Source organism: Kogia breviceps, chromosome 2 (assembly GCF_026419965.1).
Source record: "Kogia breviceps isolate mKogBre1 chromosome 2, mKogBre1 haplotype 1, whole genome shotgun sequence".
Lineage (NCBI taxonomy): Eukaryota > Metazoa > Chordata > Mammalia > Artiodactyla > Physeteridae > Kogia > Kogia breviceps.
In genome coordinates, this window is record NC_081311.1 from 134,688,879 (window position 1) to 134,710,823 (window position 21,945).

At 34.3% G+C, this 21,945-nt stretch overlaps 1 protein-coding gene across 15 annotated transcripts in view; it reads right to left on the bottom strand.

Moving 5' to 3' along the window:
* Positions 1 to 355: 355 nt before the first annotated feature.
* Positions 356 to 21,945, bottom strand: part of COBLL1 (cordon-bleu WH2 repeat protein like 1) — a 159,706-nt gene continuing 138,116 nt past the window's right edge. For 5 of the 15 annotated variants that reach the window (XM_067026210.1, XM_067026202.1, XM_067026212.1 and 2 more), the window contains 8 exons: positions 21,560 to 21,634; positions 20,256 to 20,375; positions 15,450 to 15,684; positions 14,344 to 14,438; positions 9,080 to 10,689; positions 7,021 to 7,197; positions 2,406 to 2,565; positions 373 to 1,302 (listed from right to left, as the gene is read on the bottom strand). In XM_067026210.1, the coding sequence (XP_066882311.1) occupies positions 2,428 to 2,565; positions 7,021 to 7,197; positions 9,080 to 10,689; positions 14,344 to 14,438; positions 15,450 to 15,684; positions 20,256 to 20,375; positions 21,560 to 21,634 (2,450 nt within the window). In that variant the 3' untranslated portion in view covers positions 373 to 1,302; positions 2,406 to 2,427. Of the gene's footprint in view, positions 1,303 to 2,405; positions 2,566 to 7,020; positions 7,198 to 9,079; positions 10,690 to 14,343; positions 14,439 to 15,449; positions 15,685 to 20,255; positions 20,376 to 21,559; positions 21,635 to 21,945 lie in introns of all 15 variants that reach the window. The other 10 variants (XM_067026204.1, XM_059052375.2, XM_067026203.1 and 7 more) reach the window with 7 other exon arrangements.

Consider the following 21,945-nt stretch of genomic DNA (forward strand, 5'->3'; position numbering starts at 1 on the left):
GGTTTGAGTTAGGAATCCAAACGTATTATGTTCCGAGTGGATAATCAAACACAGTTTTTCAAAAAGTCACTCCTTTCCCTATTGGTTTATAATGACATAACTTAGGTTTCCATACATGAGGGTCTCTTCAAGTCTGATTCAAGGAAATAGCAGCGATATTTAACATACTGTGTACTCGCCATGTGTCAGGAACTCTGCTAAGCATGTTATGCATTTTGGAGTTAGAATACATGGGCTCATACACACCAGGGAGCCCTGATAAATTGTCGGTCTTACTATATTACTTATTTGTTTACTGGTTGATGGAGATGTGTTCATCAGGTGAAGTGCACAAATATGCTGATTGACACAAACTGCATTTTAAAAAGCATCCCAAATATATAACTTGCTTTTATTAAACAGGGGAAAAAGCAACACATTTTCCAAAGAGGCAGATATCCCAGTAGCTTTAGTAAAAACCAACATAACATCAGTTTGTTTGACAAGGCTTTTAGAATAAGTGAGCAGTTAAATTTTTAAAGTAGGAATTGAACATCAACAAGCTCTAGACCCCAGAACAGTTACAAGCCAACAAATTAGGCATTGTTTTGCTTAACAACTTTAGCTTTAATGTAAATATATATTACTATTCAGAATATTAGCATCTGAACTACGTAATGACTATCACTTTAATTAAAACCAGGATTTCTGAAACCTTAATGTTTATGGGGTACCCACCCCATAACATGTTATATCCATCAATGGAATATTTATTATGGGCTTTAATATAACATAAACATTTCCAATTAAACTGTAACATTGAGGCAGCAAATGTCAGATCTATGTCGGCCTAGTTGTTTATGTGTCATACAAATATGTCTAAGAATCTTAATTTATCCCTTTGTCTAAGTCATGATTGTAGAGAATGTGTCAATAAGTGAAATCAACAAAAGGTGACTGTTTCTCATTTGAGAAAAATGAAAGTCATTAACACCTTGTCTTAAAGTTCTAAAGCAGCATATTCAGTTCTTAAGGCAAAAAAGACCAAAGATATTATTATAAATTATAAATTCTGGTAATTCTTCTTTTGGCATTAAAAGCCACAGCACAAGTTCTTATGCCTTAATAGATAATATATTAGTGTACATCTGAACATACATTTTGCTAACATTCTCCATCAGTATGAAGTCGTTCTGTGCAACAGCGCTGATGAAGTGTGGCATGGCAGGGCAACATTTAATGGCCATCCTGGGCATCAAGGGACATGGAGTGGCTGAATCTTGACCTTCCATTCACAGATACTGTATTTGATGGAACTGTAACCTAAGAGAAAGAAACACACTTTGCACCCATCAATTTAAAATGGGACAGCTGTCTAATTTTCAATTTTCAACAATTACCACATTTTAACTTCTACTTAATTATAAATGCTAACATTTAGTATTTATTATTCAGTAAATTTCAAATAATCAAGAATAAATGTTCATTCTACCATGAAATTAAAAATGAGTTATTTCCACAGCAAACAAGTTAAATAATCCATTAACACACCTTAGTCTTTACAAAACTACCAAATCAACTCAAAGGACAAGAGCACAAGTGGACTGCAAGCCAAGCTGTTAAAGTGCATTTTTAGCTAGATTAATTCTGGCTCCCCCAAAGTACCTTGGGGAATGTAGAAAAATAAAGCAAATTCCACAAAGCAATGAATTCTATAATTTTCATATTGATGATATATATTAACTTGAAGTTAGTCTCCTACGTACCCCTCATTTATAAGAAAAACTAGCTTTGGTTTTTAAAATGCCTTCATTTGAAAGGCTAAAAAAGTCAAACCTATGACTGTTTTGCCAAAACAAATGCAGAATGAAAAGGAGTTTATTTACTAGGGAATAAACTCCTAAGTTCCAAAATTCAATGGCAAAGTTTCCTATTTACAAACTGTAAGGGAATAAAAAACACTAAAACAAAATTTCCTAAATAGCTTGAAATTCCAACATTACTTACAGGAATGTAGAAGAAAGTTATCTGGATTCTGAATAGTAAGTAGGTATAATATTTTGAAATATTACATATAAAATATGACAATATTTTAAGAAAAATGGTTTATCTCTTGATTGTAATTTGACCAGTTCAGCTTTATAACCAAACATTATCCTCTTTTCACAAGAAGAGAAGTACAAAAGGCCACAGATTCTGCCTAGCAACAGAGTTAGTGAAAAGGAAAATAAAGTTGGCAAATTTTGGTTGGCTTTGGTTTCCTGGTGCTTCATTTCTTGCCTTTTACTAAACAAAGATAGATCATTTAAACTAATTAATTTTCTTGACTGTCTTATGAACCCAGGATGGAGTAGAGTGGTTGACACCATCCACCTGAAATAAAATAGCTAAGCAGAAAAGTTGCCACCAAGGGAAAGAACACTTACTTATCTGCACCCTATTCAGTACTCATGTGGAGCTACTTTCCAAGTACAGCCAACAAACAGACAGGTAATGGCTTTTTGTTATGTAATCTTGGTCTGAAAAGTCTCTGTGTGTGTGAGGGGTTATTTTTGTAATTCTTGCCGAAGTTGCAGTTCTCATACTCTTTGTAAAGTAAAAGAGAGAAAATTTGGTGTAAGTATTTAAAAAACATACTGATGGTTCTAAATGTCTACAAGTAAAAGATGTTAATTGTAACATCATTTATAGAGTGAAAAACTAGAATCCAATTAAATGTCTACCAGTAAGGAGCAAATAAGCTATGGTTCATTCATACAGTCAAACACTATGTTGTCTTTTTTTTTTTTTTTTTTTGGCTGTGCCATGCCACGCAACTTGTGGGATCTTAGTTCCCTGACCAGGGATCGGACATGGGCCCTCAGCAGTGAGAGCTCAGAGTCCTAACCACTGGACCACCAGGGAATTCCAAATACTACATAGTCTTAAAAGAATAGCATAGATATGTATGTAATAAAAGGGAAAGCTTCAAGAGATAGATATATATTTAATAGTGTTTTACAGAGGATTCCATTTTTGTTAGAAAAAATAAACGTTTATATACTACAAAAGTGGTCTGAAAGGTTACACTGTACTCTATCCAGAGCAGTTACTCTGGGGGGAAATGGTATTTTGTTATTTAAAAATTTGTTTACTTAAACTTCAAACATGAGAGATATCATTAGAATACTATTCTATGAATTTTTTGAGGTCAGAGACCTTGTCTATTTTAATGCTACTTCATACCTACTTCATACTCATAGTTATTTTAGTGCCTGGTCATTGTAACTCAATGACTATTTCTTAGATGAAATATGGTAACTTTTTACAAACATTTATGAAGTATAAAAGTATTGCTTGAATTTTTTGAACAGTGACCATAGGACACTGGTAATAAAGATATCTTTAAAAAGTAACTTTAAGAATTTACTGATGTAAGCATCTACTAGTTGACTGTCTACCCTTGAAGTTCAAGAAATTTTCAGGAATATTCACATAGCTTTCTTACTAAGAAACCATCTATTTTTACTTTTAAAATACATGGAAAGAGCTGCCAACCTGAAACACTTGGACTTTTCAAATTCAAACCAAGGAAATATGAATAAAAAGCAGACTAATTAAACAAAATAAGCCAGGAAGATCCTGGGTGACTTATCCAGGTTTTCTCTTCCCTCCAGATTTCTATCTAGCTAACGATAAGTTTTATTTTCTGAGGAAACACTTAATACCAAGCACTAAATATCATTCATCAGTTTATTTTCAGACTTTTATTTTTACAAACCTAAATTCTCCTTATAATAGTGTAATAACCTCAGTAGTTCAAGCACCAACAAGAAGCAAAAGCAGCCAAAGAAGTTCTTGTGTCAACACAAGTCAATGAGAGTAGATGACTTAATCTCTTATTCTCTGAAAACAATTTGCTGTCATACATACATCTTAATGTCAAACACATTTTATAAAATACTGTGCTAGATTTATTAATGCTTTATATGCAGACAAGACAAATCACTTTGACTGTATGTGGGTTGACGTGGGGGTAAGGCATGGGAAAAAAGCCTTAAGGAACATGAAAATTCACAACTACATTTACACTAGAGCAATCAACTAGATAATTGTTCTAATGTGAACCAACTATTTAATGAAGGTTAATTGCTCAAGTATGAACAAGAGCCATAAGGCAGGTTGGTACCTGGAGTAAAAGTGAACATTTGGGTGCCAAAATACAGGCAAACACGGAGCCAACTTTCTGATGAACAATCTAAACCCACTGTCAAAATCACTGGAGATTTTATTTGGCACTGTAACTGTTGTTCTATAAAAGAAATGTTAGAATGTAAAACAAACCAGAAGAAATGTTCAGAACAGGACAGAAATATGGGACTTAAGCAAAGATCACAAGAAATTAGAGCATTCTTGTGTCCATTTTTACCACCTGCAATTTTTTGAAATATAATACATGCACAGAGAAGTGCACTGTACAGCCCAATGAAAACAAACAACAGACATATATGCAGCCCACCACCCAGGTCAAGAGAATACTCCCTACTCCAGCTCCCTACTGATCTTGTCTTTATTTAAAATTTTGACTTTATCATGGATTTTTGCATTAATTTGTACATTTTAAAATATTGCATTAAGATAATATTTATCTTGATTACTAATTTTTTTAGTTCCCTCTTAAATTTTGTGCCCGTCTTGCTCTAATACGCCCCAACAGCACTTTTTCTTCCCATCTGGAAGTAACCCTATTGTGATTTTTGTAATTACTTCCTCACTTTTAAAAATAATTGCCACCTATGCATGCATCACTGAATAATATAATTTAGTTTTGCATGCTGTCAACTTTACATATCTTTTTATGTCTCTAACTACATTGTTCTGTTGTGTGTATTTTATCCAATTTATTGCCATTTGATAGTCCATGCTTTGAATATACCACTAGTCTACCATTTTTGGATATTAAGGTTATATGTATTTGGAGCTATTACAAACAATGTTCTTCTGAGTCTTGGTATATAAAAACACATTTTTAGCATATATAAGTAGAAGTGAAGGTGCTGATCATGGAGTGTAGAACTCTACTAGACCCTGTGTCTTTCTTCAGAGGGAAGAAAAAGGATTATGTAAGGAATTTTCATTAAACAGAGTTTAGGAGCTGACACTATAGGGAGTCAGAGCTATCAATAACCTCCTACTGAAAGAGAGAAAATTTAGACTCAATAGAACCTAAAGTAATGAGTTATAAACAGGATACAATTATAGGATCATCATTTAGGGCCTGCTTTCTTTGTTGATTCACATCCAGCTCATTCTGGAAGCAATGAGAATTTTATACGTGAAGAGACTGCCAATTCGGAGCCCATAAGACACCAAGTATACAGCTGCTTGCCTGTAAAATTCTGTTGGCCTAAAAGGCATTTCCAACTTAACGCACTGTTTTCTGCAGTTAGTTTACTGAGACTGATTAATACATCCACTGACTTAGTACAAAGGCACTGTGGTTATTTTCTGTTCTCCCATGAGCCTGAGGTACCACTGTTTCTCAGTCCCAGGCTATGATCACCCAGAAGACAGAGGCTTCATTTTATTCAATTTTGTATCTGCAGTATCTAGTACAATGTTTGGTATTTTTCTGCTTTAAAAAAATATTTATCAAATTTATTGAATTGAGAACTTTGAAACTCATCGTTACAATTTATAAGATTAGAAACAGAATTAGAAATAGAATTATTTTCATAAATGAGAATGTAGTTTATTTACAGGGACATACTCCCCCCCCCACACACACACACACAAAATATAGATGTCATGACCTGTGAAATACCAATTTCAATATTCCTTTTGGCTTTTTTTGGTTTTTTGCTGCCTGGCACCTTAATTTAAACTCTACAAATAATCTACAAAATTCAAACCTACTCCCCTGAATTATTCCTTCATGTTTCCTCCACTCCTGACAGCACACAATATTTTGCCTTGTCACCATGTGTGCCCAGATGGGAGCGCCAAGTCCTCTGTGGGAAAAGCCGTCACTCAGGGCTCCACTGAAACCCATCCAGGAAGTTGGCTGACACAGGCAAGGCTGGCTGTGTAGACACGCGAGGATGCCTCCCCCTTTTTCTATCTTTGCAGCATTCCTATTCCTTGGCAGATTTCGTTTTTGTTGAGTTCAGTGTTTTGCTCAACAAGTCTCTTACTCTTCTCTAAATAGCTTCTAAAATGATTAGAGAAGGAATTCACAAAATGAAATGCCTAGGGAGTCAGTGAAATAATGAGTACTTGTCTTGTCTTGGGTGTTGAGGAACTTGCAACCAAGATGACTAAGGGAAGAACAAGAAAGACATTTAGGGAAACTACAGCCTCTGGGAGGTCCAAGTGAGGATGCCAGGCTTAAGGCTGCACCACATCCTCTTTCAGAGGATGAAGGCGACAAAGGGAGGAAACTCTTCTGCACATAATTCCCTGTGATGCTTTTTAGTGTTTGCCCAAGAAAGGGGCACACCTCCTTGCTCTCCTACACCCAGGAGAAGCTAGACTCTGGCAGGGCATTATTAAGATTGGAATTTCTGCATTAGGTCTCATCTAAATTCTCTAGATTTTCCCTACATTATTTTGGTTTAGCCTATAAAACTCCTCCCCCCCACCCAACCACCCAATCCCACGTCTTGTAGTAACTGATTACTGTAGGAGCAATGACTGAAAACTTGCAGGCTCCTACAACAGTGCAGCTTTTCTGGAATAAAGGAGGGACTTTCTTTCCAAAAGACTCTTTCTTGCTGTGCTAACACAATTTTTTAAAATAAGAGTCCAAGGCACTTTCTATATATAGATATATAATAATGAGCAAAACTCGTGTTCTGCACCTGGCCCATGTTTTGGAAAACAGACCTGACATATTTTTAAGTACTCTCAGCTTATACTTCAAAAATGACCCCTGACATAAAAGAGTAACTTCTGGCATCTTCCCTATTCAGACTTAAAAGCCAGAAAACAATTTCCCCTAAGTATGAGTTCGACAATGTTGAAAATAAACCCACTGTCACCCATCTGATAAAGAAAACTTACCCTTTTCAACTTGGCAGCAGCCTCTCCAGAACGAATTGCAGTCAGCAGACTCTGTCGGATCTGTTCTGGGTCAGAGCTTTGGAATGTTGAAGAACTTTGTCTCTTAAGGGTGAATGATGGGCCGTCAGTCAGAGATGGCGTTTGGGGATTCTGTTCATTATGTGCAGAGTTATTTTCCTATAAAAATAAATGAAATAATTATATGAATACCAGGTGAAGAGTGGGCCATTATGCAAAACATTTTCATCCTCAATAGCTCTTTAAGAACCACCATTTGCCTCACTGGTGTTTTAGACTCAGCTCTGTTTCCTCATCCACTGAGTTATCTCTGCTGCCAGAGCTCAGCTGGAAGATGAGGGCATTTCTTTCCCTCATCTTGAACTCAGGAGGCTAAGGAAGGAAAGTGATACCTCTTTTGGTTTCACAAATGTAGTGGTAATTTTACTGTCCTTGAGTAAATAAAATAATGCCGATTTCTCCAGTGGAGTTGGCTAGAAGAGCCAAAGTAATAATAAAAATTCCACAGACAAAAAGAAAATACACCATTTTCATAGTTCCCATATATTAGTGTTGTGAAATTATTTTTGATGGTACAAATGGACAAATATGGGTAATTTCATACTTGTTGAACCTAATGTATCTTCTCATAAAGGAATATCAGTGACTATTTAACAGCTTATTTTGTGTTTCTGGAAATCACAGTGGCTAACTGATGGCCATGGTTTCTTTATTTTTCTCATGAGACTAAAAATAAATATTAGAAATTTCCAAATTTAAGAATCAAAAATTTAATTAAACTTCCTAGGAGGGAAGATTTAGTAACTGATTTAACTGGCAACTGTATTCAAACAATCTTACAAATGTCTTTTTCGAACTGCCAGATGAGTATCTTTATAAAAGATGAGCTAAACAGAACTCAGGCAATGGCTCAAAAACTGTATTATCTCCATCAAGCTTCTGTTGTTTAGAAATGGTATTCCATTCTAAGAAAAAAACTCAGGCTTTATTCCCAAGTAAAGAATTAATCTCTGCATCATATATCTCTTCCTGATATGATATCAAAGTAATAAACATAAATGTGAAAATATATGAAGAAATATTCTTCAAGGTAAATATTGTTTTAAAATTATGGAAAAGTCTTTAGTCTTTACTTGGCAATATGGTTAATGTTCTGTTACTCTGGGAGTGTTTGAAAAAATAGTATAAAATGCTTCTGGAACTGTCATACAAATATGAAAGTATTCTTTAAACACTATCAGAGTAAAAGTACACAATGTATTTTTTAAAAATTGCATGGGGATTATCATAATTCATACTGTGAATTTCTTCCCGACTATACTACTTGAATCTAGCAAATTATATCATTAGTTGATCAAACATGAAGTCAACAAATCCCTTTTTTGTACACCATTAAGGTTAGATGGTGGTTAAGTGATATTTTGCTCAACATACGTATAACTGGAAAGTTGACACTGAATTAACAAAATGGGAAATTAAGAAACTTACCTATTTAAACTCTGGTTTTAATTTAAATTATATATAACAATGTTTGGTAAGCTCAGGTTGAGTGTATATGATAGAAAATACAGAGCTGAGAGATGTTTGGTTATTTTATCTAGTCTTTGATACTGCTTATGTTTTTATGTAATTAAAACTATTTTGCCATTATGGAGAATTGGAAAAGAAAATAAAGTCAACCAGAACATCCAGAAAAGTTATAAACAAATTGAGATAAGCAAAACACAGAAAACTAGAGTCAGAAATATAAACTAGTACACTATACAAATGTAGGAGCAAAGAAGCTATAAATTTAAATATTTGCTAATGATACAATTATATAATGATTAACTTATAGTAATATCTGATCAAGTTATATGAATTATAATAACTCTGAGAATAAATTATCAGATTCTGTGTATTACTACTATTTTCTTCGTAGAGTAGCTTGATAGTGGATTATGAATTCAGAGTTAAGTAACACACAAACCGACATGCTTTGTTAACCCTGTTTAAACCATGTTGTATAAGAATCCCTTACTTTTAAAAAGGTTACATTTACCTTATCTTTCACACCTGGTTGTGGGATGTCCACAAACGTATTTACGGAAGGAATCTTCCCTCCCTCTGTGTCAGCTGGAGCTCGGGCGGATGCACCTCCGACCTCCTCACTGCATGACCCTGTACGACCTTTGCTGAAAGACTGTGACCGTTTCACCACAGCGAGGGCAAACGGTGAAGGAGCAGAGCTGGAGTATGGTCGAGGGGCACCAAAAGTTTTCAGAGTCTTCAGGTTAAGTGTTGCTAACTGACTCTTGGGAAGAGGAACAGGTTTGGGGGCTGTGGGAGGGGGAGAGGCTGCAGGAGTGGGAGGGGGAGAGGTTGCAGGAGCGGGAGGGGTTTCAGTGGGCTTCTGATTGCTGTCATCATCAGTGTTTTGAATGTGTGGCTGTGGAGGAGAGTGAGTTGTTTTACTTAAGGGAGAAAGAGCTGGCTCTGGAGGAGGTATTGTATCCCTTTCCACCTCTTTCTTTATTAGTGCCTTTGGAGTAGGATTAGGGGCAGCTTGAACACTCTTGGCAGCTGCAGATGTCACATAATGACCTGAAACTCTTTTTTGCATCTGCAAGAAAAAAGAACTTGGTTTGGAGTGGGGATTTGAAACCCGAGATTTAAGTTTTGACTCCAAAATACTGTTTATATCTTCCAAATTTGGCACAAAAGGAGCTGTGCCAGTGTCTCTCGTCATTTCGGGAGTAGGTTTCAGAGGATTCGACATTGTGCTGTGGGTAAAGCTCTCCTCACTTTGCACCTGATGCTCTGTTCTCAGGGTAGGCTTTGGTTTCAGGTCTGCTTCTGGCTCCTTTGGGCTTTCAGAAATAACAGGATCTTCTGTTTGGATTGCAGTTACTTTCACATTCTCATGAGTGTCCTTTTCTCCTAAAGTATTTATCTCCTGATCATTTTTATACCCTATGGTTTCCGATTCCCAATCTTTCAATATTTCTAGGGATCTGGGAGGCACTATTTTGTAAGTAGTCATCCCAATTTTGGGTATGTACTCTCTTGTAATTTCATTTGAAGGTTTTGGCTTGGGATTATAGTCTTGTCTGTAAAATGGATAATTCTTTATATAAGAAGCTGTTGAATTTTTATCAGTTCCATCTACAGAAGGCAAAAGATCATCATTACCATGTGCACAAATTGGATCTTTTACGGTGAGTTGCTCTTCTGTATATAAGTGACTCCCAAAGTCACTTGAGGTATCTAAAGAATCTTGTGGGCTTAAAGATGAGTGTGGAGTTGATTTGTTGTTACTTGAAGTTTGCACACTTTCATCAACTTTGACATCAGACAAATTATGATCTTGGTGATTCCCATCAAATCTGTCACAGGAAGGGATTGTCTGAATTGCTGCATCTTGCATTTTTGTCTTTTCTGCACTAGGTTGAATCAGTTTTTGATCTGGTGCTGATGATGCAGCATGATTATTTTCCTTGTAACTTCTAGCAGTATCAGTTTTATATGCCTGATAGTTTGATAGTCTGTCAACTTCCACGTCCACATTGTTACTTTTGGCAACACCTGCTACATTGATTTCTGTCCTCCTCATTCCATTTTTCATACTGTCTTCTGTGTTTGTTGGAATGACAATTATTTCATTTTGATCTACTGAGAGAAAAAATATAAAGTATATGAAAAAAATAGAAAACCTCAAGTTTTCAACACCTGCCTCCCCCCAAACTGAAACAGGTTGATTTGAATTCTATAGATAATTTTCACCTACCAATTATACAAAAATTATACAGGTAGTGGCATACAGAGAAAACAGCATGGGCTTTGATATCATAGAGACCTGAATCTGGAATCAGCTTGACTAATTACAACCTGTATGGCCACATCATATTACTTACCCTCTTTGAGCCTCAGTTTGCTCAGATGTAAACAAAAACATGTATTATATATATCATTTATGTAACATGATTATTAGGATAGTGTATTGCCCAAAACAAGTACTCATAGAAGATAGCTATGATTTTTCTTTTAAATAAAGACCATATTTCAGTCATTGTTAAGAATGACAAAAGACATTGACAAATTTTAAAAATGTTTTTATTCTTTTTTTTTTTCCATTTTAATTCTCTCTCTGTCTTTTCTATAATACCTAGTATATTTACATTTTATACCTAACATTAAAAGGGAAAAAATCCCAGCAAATGCTATCAGTTTTAATTAAGGAAGACAACAAAACCTTACCTTTAAGAGTTGAAGTGAAAACAGAACCTAAGTTGATTGTCTTATTAATTAGGTGTCCTTGCTAAATACTTTTAGAGGACTTTATTTTCGGTTACAATATGGGTGATTTCAACTACATAAAAACAATCATGTGGGTTCTGATTTTCCTCTGTGAGAAAAAATAACTATTTTTCTCATGTCTGAATCCAGGTAGAGAAAACCACTTCCCTCTCCCCAGCACTACCTTTCCTCTTAATTTTAATTCAGACCTCCTGAAAACAAAAATCATTTCCCAGTGTCTAGGTTAACAAAGCAACAGTTGCCAGCCAACAACATGATGGCAAAGAGTTGGAATGAGGCATCTGGAAGGAAACACAGACTTATGAATGTGTACCACGTGTCTTGTACTAAGCCAAGTGATTTATATACTGTGCTCCTCCAGTCAAATGCCATGAAGAGTCATTTCTTCTGAATAACCAGCTAACCCTCATCTTCAAAATCCTCAGTGGCCTCTCCTTTCAGATATGACTGTTTGCAAAGCACAAGTGAAATGTGAGCCTTGGAAGTCAAATTATGAAAGGATGTCAAGTATTTCTCTATAGTTTTATAATCACTCACTTTATAAGATAAAGTTCACTGCCTAAAATATATCATGAACTATTTAAAATGGGTCCTTCGTGAAAAAAGAAAAAGAGAAAAGAAAAATATGCATGCAAAAAACAAAAAAAATCATGTTGCCAGGTAAATTTGGATACAATTTTTTTTAATCTCTAAATTTTTAAACCCTGCCTAACCGCACAATTATTTGATCACGGTGGTTATATTTTCTATTATGTTGCAAGGTTCCTATATTACATATATAATTTTAAAATGGAATTAATTTTTATTCTTCCCACATAAAATACAACTGGTTATTCAAATACATATTGTCTATTCAAGTGATTTCTCTTCTCAGTGACTAATAATTATTAACTTTTGTGATTTATAAAATTAAGGACACATGATTAGGAACCACAGAAGAGGCACATCTCTGCCTGTGTTCTTATTTACTTGGTTCTTAAGTGTTTTTAATATCTATATGAAAAGTGGTACTCTCAATGCGGATATGAGCACAAAAGAATTTAAGAAATGGTCCTGGCATCAGAAAATGAGCCTAAATGTATTTCCTTTTCTCTTGCTAATTTTTCATTTTCCACTGAATATAGGTATATCCCAGTTGCAGAATGGAAACATTTTCCAAAAGAAGGTAAATCAACATAAAAATATATTTTAAATTAAATCCCCTCTAACAAACCCTAATTTACTGGTTTTAGAACTCTAAGTTTCTATTTTTCACATTTTCTGTGGGTTACACCTACTTCACCATTATCTAACTGAATTTCTCATCAAAATTTCACAATTTCAAAATTTTCAATGATTGTCAGGCCTGGAAACCTAGAATCACTCCTGAATTCATTAGCTAGTCCATCCTCCTACATATAGATGATAATGTCAATGAATGGACAGGCCACTTTTCAAGAATGGCCAGTAGAGGGAGAAGGTATATTTTGTACTATACTGTACTTCCCCCCTACTCAACATCAACAACCTGATGATTTAGATAAGTATACAGGGTAGGTTAAAAAAAAAAAAAAAAAGAGAGAGAAAAGGAGAATAAAACTAGTTTAAGGATAACAAATTATTTTTAAAAATCACCTAGAGTTGACAATGGTCAGTGTAAATCAAGTGCAAATCAAAATAAATGTATTACGGAAATGTACTTGTGACCCTAGCACTAATATGATGCCAAAATCTTAGCAAAAATGATTTGACTATGATTTTTAAAATGAGTAAACAGTTTATAAATCATGACTTATCAATAGAAATGCTATTGCTGTCATAGCGTATGTGGTAAAAAAAACTGAGTCAAGAAGAAAAAGGGGAAATTAGATACAAGTATATAAGTTGTACACTTGTATCTCAGGATGGTATTGACCATGAGGAAAATGAGTCAGAGACATATATATTCAAATTAACCAACACATACAACATATATAAAATGACATATCTATATCCATCTGTCCATCTTGTTTGTGACATTGGGATAATCCATGTTTTATATATATATATCCCTATGTTTTCTATGACTCTTTTAACCTAGTTTTATATATTAACATAATAGATTGGACTATGAGAATAAGCACTTCCTTCATACCCCCTTAAAATACCATTGTGTATTCCTCGCATCTTCTATTTGTATAGTATCACTTTTCTGAAATTCAATCCTAAATATATATTTAAACCATATCTCAGTATTCTGCTATAAGGAATTCAAAGTATCAGATATAATTTCTATGATCGAAGACTGTCCAATCCAATTGAGTAGTCAAGACAGAGAACTACATGGCTTCTAGTAATCAAGTAACAGAATAAGTAAAGTGGCAGGATTTGGATAATAGTTGAATGAGTTAAGATAGGTGGAAAATTATTTTCCAGGCAAAGATAAAAATGAGCATAGGCCTAATGATAGAACTGAGTGAAATATATCATGAGAAAGAGAATAAACTGTCTTGATTTGGTGGGGGTGGGTGGGAGTGGGAAATACTGGTAAGCACTATTACATAATTAGATGGTTTGGGCCTGAAAAATCAGGCAGACAAGTTTCATCTTAGGTATAGCAACCCAACTATGAAATAAAACAGGCTTGGGTTAGGGAGTCAGTAGAAGGAAAAAAGAGAAGTAGATCTTAAGTATACATCAGAGTATACATCTTTAAGATCCAAGATCCAGGTTAGATAACCTCTAAGATTTAAGAACAATAACATTAGAACACATGGTAGGTAGAAGCACATTTTGGAATAAACACGTATTGAACACATACTGCCTGAGTTCAAATTTGAGGTTCACCACTTACTAACTGTGGGACCTCAGGTGAGTTACATAATGTCTTTGTGGCTCTATTATCTGTAAGATGGGACTGAAGTAATAATACCCATAAATGAGTTAATATACAAGATTAAATGAGTTAATATATATAAAGTATTTAAGAAAGGTCCCTAGCACATAGCAAGTGCTATGAAAGTGTTGGCTATTAGTGTTTATAGGACTCACCATTCTCCTGGTTTGGGCCCGGTGACCTCAGGTTTCTTACACTGTCAACTACCCTCGCTTTGTTGCTTGAATTACATACCATAATGTGTGGTCCTCTGTAAAATATGATATTGTATGTTATATACTGATACTATTGAAACACACACACACATACATGATGATAAAACAGGCAATAATTTCCAAAGACAGATGGACTGGAATAATCATCTTTTTCTGCCAAATATTAGAAATTTAATAGTAAAGAAAGAATACAATTGAGAGGAAATGCTATGAAACATTAGCTTTCATATGGTGACCCTGTTACAAAATGTAAGAAGCTTGGTAAAATGGACACTTTCCCCAAGACAGTGTCTTTTTGTTATTATCAATTATTATCTTTTAAAGAAAAAGGAACTAAATGAAATGTACTCTCATAGACATTTTCCTTGCATCTGGCAAGGTCAGCTTGTGGCAAGTCAGGATGTGAACTGACTTCACTGGGGGTTTTTTTGGTGATACGAGAGATTAATTTGGAGACAATCCCATGCAAATTATAATAAAACTTTGATAAAATGGTTTATTTTGCCTACTTGATTTCATCTTTATTCATAGTGTGGCATTTCTAACAGAATGTAAGTATACTATAACTTTTGATTTCTAGGACCAAGGGGAAGGTGCATTCTGTGCTTCATAAAGTTGACTGTAAAAATAATACTAGTGATTTAACATCATATTCTAAGATGCAGAATTGTTTTATATAGCAGTTAGTAAAAATTCTTCAGGAGCATTTGGTGAAAATTGAAAATTAAATATTTCATTTAGGCCAAATAGGTAATAGGCAAACCAAATGCAACACAAACAAAAATGCTAATCTTCATACAAAATAACTACCTGTTATGGTTGATCTGCCACAGGGATACCAGAACTGTTAGATTTTATTTTATTAAAAACAATCACATGTAAATTGATGCTTTATGAATAAACATTTTTTAAATGGTTGTAAAAGGGATAAAGTATAAGCTAAAGAAATGACTATACTTGTGTTTAAAATATCAGTTCTACATTTCAGAAGACTAGTATCAATTAAACAAACCACCACCACCACTTCTGGCATACAGACTACTTACTGTCCATCTGTGTTTCTAGTTTCTTGTTTTTCTTCTTTGGAGTTTTGTGAGGACTCTCCAGTATCACTGCCAAGGGCTGAGTCAGGATCATTTTTCAGTGTATTTGTTATATCAGTAGATACAGTAGGAATGTCTTGCGACTTCAGAGAAGTATTTTCAGCCTCATCTTTAGGCACTTCACTCAGTTCTTCCTTTTCATCTATCTCTTCAAGGCTGTAATCAGAGCTTATTCCAGCTACAAAGAAATGAAGATATAACCCTAAATATTAATTTGCCTCATTCATCCTGTGCAATCCTGGCAAGGAAGGAATTTTTAAAATAATAATTAGCTGGACTCTTTTAAATTCTGATTCAAAGCTAATAGTAAAAATACTTTTCTAATGGTGAATAATTATGTTAACATATAATCAGATTATCTCAACATACATTTCTAAAAATAATATGCTGTCTCTCTCGGTTTTATTCATGGTAGAAAAAAGAGGTTATTTAAGCTCATAAGCTTCAAGTTATATATTTCATTTAAGAATGTATCTTTCAATTTAAATGATTTTTACCTTGATGCAATGGCTTTAAATGTAAACAAAAAGAACACGAGATTTTTAAATTGGCTCCAAGTATACTTATAAAGTTTGACTCAGTAATTATCAGTACTAACTATGATTGAGAATTATCTGAGCATCTTTTAAAAATACTGATGCTCACCTCTAATCCACATCTGTTTAATCAGAATCTCTGAAGGGAGGGACCAAGAAGTTTCTTAAGGTTCTTTCAGGTGATTCTAGTGTGCAACCAAGGTGAAAAGCCATTTACTTAGATGCTTAATATAATTTTTAATATACAAATAGAATAAGTACTATGCAACAAAAATTAATTTTAACTCCTACTCAGTTTGATTCTCAGAGGCAACTTCCCTTAACAGTTTTTTTTCCTCTATATTATCAGAAAGTATAATAAGCCTATACCATTTAAGCAGATATACATACATTTCCTTCTTTCTCTCTATTTCTTGGTTTATTTAATATAAGTGGAAGTATAATATACCTGATGTTTTACACTAACTTTTTTCCTCCACTTAACTATGTCTTAAAGGTCGTCCCATATCAATATATGTGTGTATGACTCTTTTTAATAGCTGTGGTTGATAGTCCATTGAATGAAATTGTTTTATTATAATTTCTTAACACTAACACCAAATGGCCAACAGGGTAAAAGAGGAGATGTCCTAAGCAATTGGTGTCCACACTAGCTGTGAAAGTAAATTTAAACCAAAGAATGAGGTCTGGATCTTTGCTTATTTTAATATAATTCAGGGCTTCACTGGTGGTGCAGTGGTTAAGAATCCGCCTGCCAGTGCAGAGGACGCGGGTTTGAGCCCCAGTCCGGGAAGATCCCACATGCTGCGGAGCAACTCAGCCCGTGTGCCACAACTACTGATCCCACATGCTACAACTACTGAAGCCCACGCACTTAGCTCCGCAACAAGAGAAGCCGCCGCAATGAGAAGCCCCGTGCACTGCAATGAAGAGTAGCCCCCACTCGCTGCAACTAGAGAAAAGCCCACACGCAGCAACGAAGACCCAATGCAGCCAAGAATAAATAAATAAATAAATAATAAATTTATAAAAATAAATATAATTCAACACTTCCACTTACATAATAGCAGCTGAACAAAGTTTAATTTTACCACAATAGAAGGGTAAAAAGGATAGTATAGCACTGGATTATAGTGATAAGCACATCTACAAAATTTAACAAAAAGTTTAACATATTTGAAGAATATATGAAGTACTTAAAATGTATTTCTTTAATTTTATCTTTAAGTATATAGACAGAAAATTATGCTATTTGTGCTTTTTAATAAACAAATATGGGGAATTTAAATGACATTTTTGTTGTAAAGTAAAAAACAGATTACTTAGAAAAAAACAATAAAGAATTTGACTTTAAGGGCTCCCTGGTGGCACAGTGGTTAAGAATCCCCCTGCAGGGGACACGGGTTTGAGCCCTGGTCCGGGAAGATCCCACATGACATGGAGCAACTAAGCTCATGTGCTGCAACTACTGAGCCTGCACTTGAGCCCACGTGCCACAACTACTGAGCCCACGTACCTAGAGCCTGTGCTCTACGACAAGAGAAGCCACCGCAATGAAAAACCCACACGCCACAATGAAGAGTAGCCCCCGCTCGGTGCAACTAAAGAAAGCCCATGTGCAGCGACAAAGACCCAATGCAGCCAAAAATAAATAAATTAATTAATTTATAAAAAAAAGAATTCGACTTTAAGTAAATTTATATATACAAATATATGTATATACTTATATATATAAATCTTGCTTTATCATGACATGGAATAGTTATTTTGATGCCAATGTACAATATTATGCCTTTACAGTAGCATATTACATCTATACAGTAAGAGTGTATGTCCATAATTTGAAAACTGTGTATCAAGGAAAAATGAAAGGCCATTATGGTTTAGGTGCAAGTATGTTTTATAGATGGCTCCTTGGTATATATTAAGCTCTTTTGGAAATTATATTAACTGAGGTAACATTCAGCAAATTATTGATCTTTCTCCCTATTTCTCTCTTTACCGTCACATGTGTTTTATATAGATACACAACTTTTCTTTAAAAAGTCGAGGTCCGCAACTTTCTTTAAGTATGAGGTCCTCACTGAGAAACTGGTCTCAAAGTATGAAGAATGAGTCACATGTTTCAGAAATCTTTTCAAATTATTTTTCTGGGGTTTTATAAGAGTAGTTATAAGCATCATACAGGCTTTCTTAAATATATATATTTGAACTGCATTCCTGTCATTAAAAGTCTTAGAAAAGGCTGTGATTCTTTTTAAAAATTCTAACCAAGAGCACTTTCACACTTTGTTGTTTGACTAGTACAGATTTTTTCCAAGCTTTAAAAAATATTAAATCAAGTTTGTTTTGTATGTGTTAACAGACTTATGCTATGGCCAAATTTTAGAACTACAGCAATAGCAACAAAACGAAGTGGGGGCTGTGAACAGTGAATAATTTTCACAAACGTTAGATCACAACTATCATATTTCAGCTTCACATGTTTTAAGGGAAGAGAATTCACTTTCCAAGAACAGAGTATCCAAAACTTTAGTGTAGCTGTAAGATATAACAACTTCCAAAATATGTTTAGAAAATTATAAAAAATCATTTGAAATTATAATTGTTGAAGTTTCTTTTACACTTACTTAGCTTTCTAATATAATTTGAATATATTTATCTTAATTTTTTCAGTCTCTCTAAAGATTGCAAAACTGACTGAAACAAAAAATATTAAAAATTATTTAAAATTCACAAAATGTAATATGTGTAAAAGAAATTTAAATAATTAAACTTAATTTGTAGCATCTTATAAGTTATTAAAGCTTAAAATTTCACTGAGCCTTTTGGGACACCTTGTGTATTTTTCCCGGAGATGGTCAAAAGGGCAGAATTGTTTGACAGATACTACTCTTTGCTAAAACAGAACTGTATTAGATTAAATCTATTCTGGTGAACTTTTTTTAAAAAAATTCACTTATTCAAAAAATGTTCACTGTGTCAGACACTGCTGTAATTTCTGACAGAGTTGTTTTTTATTTTTAAAAAGTGAGGTATAATTTCAGTAAGATTCATCATTTTTGGAATACATTTTGGAATGTCCAGTTTTGACATCTATCTACCTACCTTTCTGTGACCACCACCACAATCAAGATGTAGAACAATTCCATCAGCTTCCCAAATCCCCCAGGCTCCTTGGTAATCAATTCCTCTCTCTAACCCCAGCCCCTGGCAGCAATCATCCCTATAGTTACGCCTTTGCAAGAATGTCATATAAATGAAATCATACAGCATCTAGCCACTTAAGTCTAGCTTCCTTCATTTAACAATGTATTTAAGATTTAGCCATGTTGTTGCATGTATTAGTTATTTGTTCCTTCTTTTGGCGAGGTTGTAGTATTCCAACGTATGGACAAACTACATTTTGTTTATCCATTCCTCAGTTTAGGGACATTGGGTTGTTTCCCATTTTTGGCAATTACATAAATGCTATAATAATTCACATGCAGGTTTTTGTATACACATTCGTTTTCACTTGTCTTGAGAAGTCTTAGGAGTGGGATTTCTGGGTCATATAGAAAATGAATCCTTATTTTTATTAAAAAAAAAAAAAAAAAAACCTGCTAAAGTATTTCCCAAACTGGCCACACAATTTTTCATTCCTTTAACGAGTGTATGATAGTATACTGATTTTAAACAACTGGTTTGAGGCAATAGGACTTTTTCTGAGTCAAAAATTGAGTAAAATTATTTATGATAGAATTCAAATATTACCTAACTATGAAGTTTTGCCATCTTGTAACGAAAAAATTTCGATCACTTAAAAATAAAAATCCCAATCAAAAGCAATACTATAGAAAATAAGCCATGCCTCGATAACAAGAGTAGTTCAATAAAGAAAAAATATATATGTATTCTTTTACATTTATATAGTTATATGTTGAAAATAATAAAGTTCAAACAGTTTTGCCAAAAAGCAGAAAGCTAAATAGAAGAGAAGCTGAAATCCTTCAGAGCCACTGATTTTATCATCTTACATGTTGCCATATTCATTCACTATGTGATTAGGGAAAACATCAAACTCCAAGAATTTCAAGTGACAAGGCAGAAACTACTATTTTTTCTATGAGACATTTTTACACAAGGAATCAACAAGTAACCAAATCTAAATGTGATGACATCTCAATCTGTCTTAAACAAAGCAGCAGGCAAGAAAGGCCAGGTCACCTACATGGCAGAGATGCGGCAGCTACCTCGGGCGTTCCAGGGCACTCCGAGAGAGGGGCTTCGGCCGGCAGCTGGGGCACAGCGCACTGTTCATGACCGGGGACCCCAGGGCCAAGGGAGGATTCTGCCAAAGAAGTAAAATCTGTGGAAATGGCACTTAGAAAACAGAATTAAGCAAGCAGAGACCAAGAAGCATTTCACAAGAAATTAGATATGTTAACTCACAATTAGCCATGCATTAAACAAGAAGAGGTAAAAGGGGGAAAAAAGAAAGAAAAACAGCTATCAAGCAAAGTTTGAATAGCAGCCACTTTTGTCTAATACTTCAGAAATCTTCTCATTTCATTTATATAGTTCGATATTATTTAATAAATTTCCTTTGTGAAACAGAATTGTATCATTGATATTATTCTGGGTAAGACTTGAGAAAAATCATTACCAGTTACCTAATGACAGTGTTTTTAATCACAGAGGAAAGGAGAATTCTATATCAAAATCTTAAATTCCTAAATATCACCTAAGGATTAAAGATTCAGGAGCATTTGGGTGCTTCTGAGTTTTTCTGTATTTGTGAATGTGAATTATAAAACTTAGGTAGTTATATTAAGCAATTTTTATACCTATCAAATTATTTCCATGCTAAAGTACTGACATAGTAATATTCTATTTTGATTAAACATTATTAGTCTGTCATATTCATTTACACCTAACTTTAAGCCTAACGATTAAGAAATTTTATCATAGTTATAGCTACTAAATAGCTATTATTAAAAATATTAAGGAACAAAAAAAATATTAAGGAACAGTATTAGATTTTTACTGAAAGTTCACTTATCTGGAGAGAATCCAAAATAAAACCATATAATAGAAAATATTTCATAATAAATTTTTACCATCAGATTAGGACAATATGAATTCACACCTACAACAGTTGCATAAAGAATGATGCTTAACACCTTCATGTAAGTTTTCTTCTGAACACACCAAGGTACATTCCTAGCTAAGATGTGTCATTCCTCTTGGGGAGAGGATTAATAAATGGCAACCTGACATTGCATAAGGAAAAGCAGGAGACCTAGTAGGAAAAGCACTCAAGGTACCACCGCAGAACTAAAATTTTGATTTCTGTGTTTCACACTCTGAACTCAGGGAGAGGAATATTTTTCATTTCATACTATATAATGTGGGAAATGAAGACAAAGCATCTGTATCTCCTTCATATACAGAGCGTTACAACTAGATTCATTCCTCAACTGTCCTGGAAGTTCTTTCTCAGTGGTTACATGATGTGGAACAGAGGTGTCATACCTGGGCTGGACAGGCCCTCAGAAGAGTTTGCTTCTAAAACACTGGCTGTAGGAATTGCAGGTACCGACTGCAGGGCTAGAAGACAGAAGAAACACAACTTCTGAGCAAGTCACATTCACCAACGAAACAATTCCTTAGTACCTTAAGTCATTTTTATATAATTCAGAAAAAGATAGCCATAACCTTATTAGAAGCCACTGTACTTGTCTAGCTGTGATACAGCTAAAATCTATTTTGATTCCCAATCCTACATGTAGTCAATCCTGGAAAGGCAGTATCTTTCTGAATAGACTCGCAAATTATAACATGCTCATTTTAGGATAATGGAGCTGTACAATTTTAAATTTTGTTATGCAGATTTTTCAAAGGTAGTGAGAATAATCAGG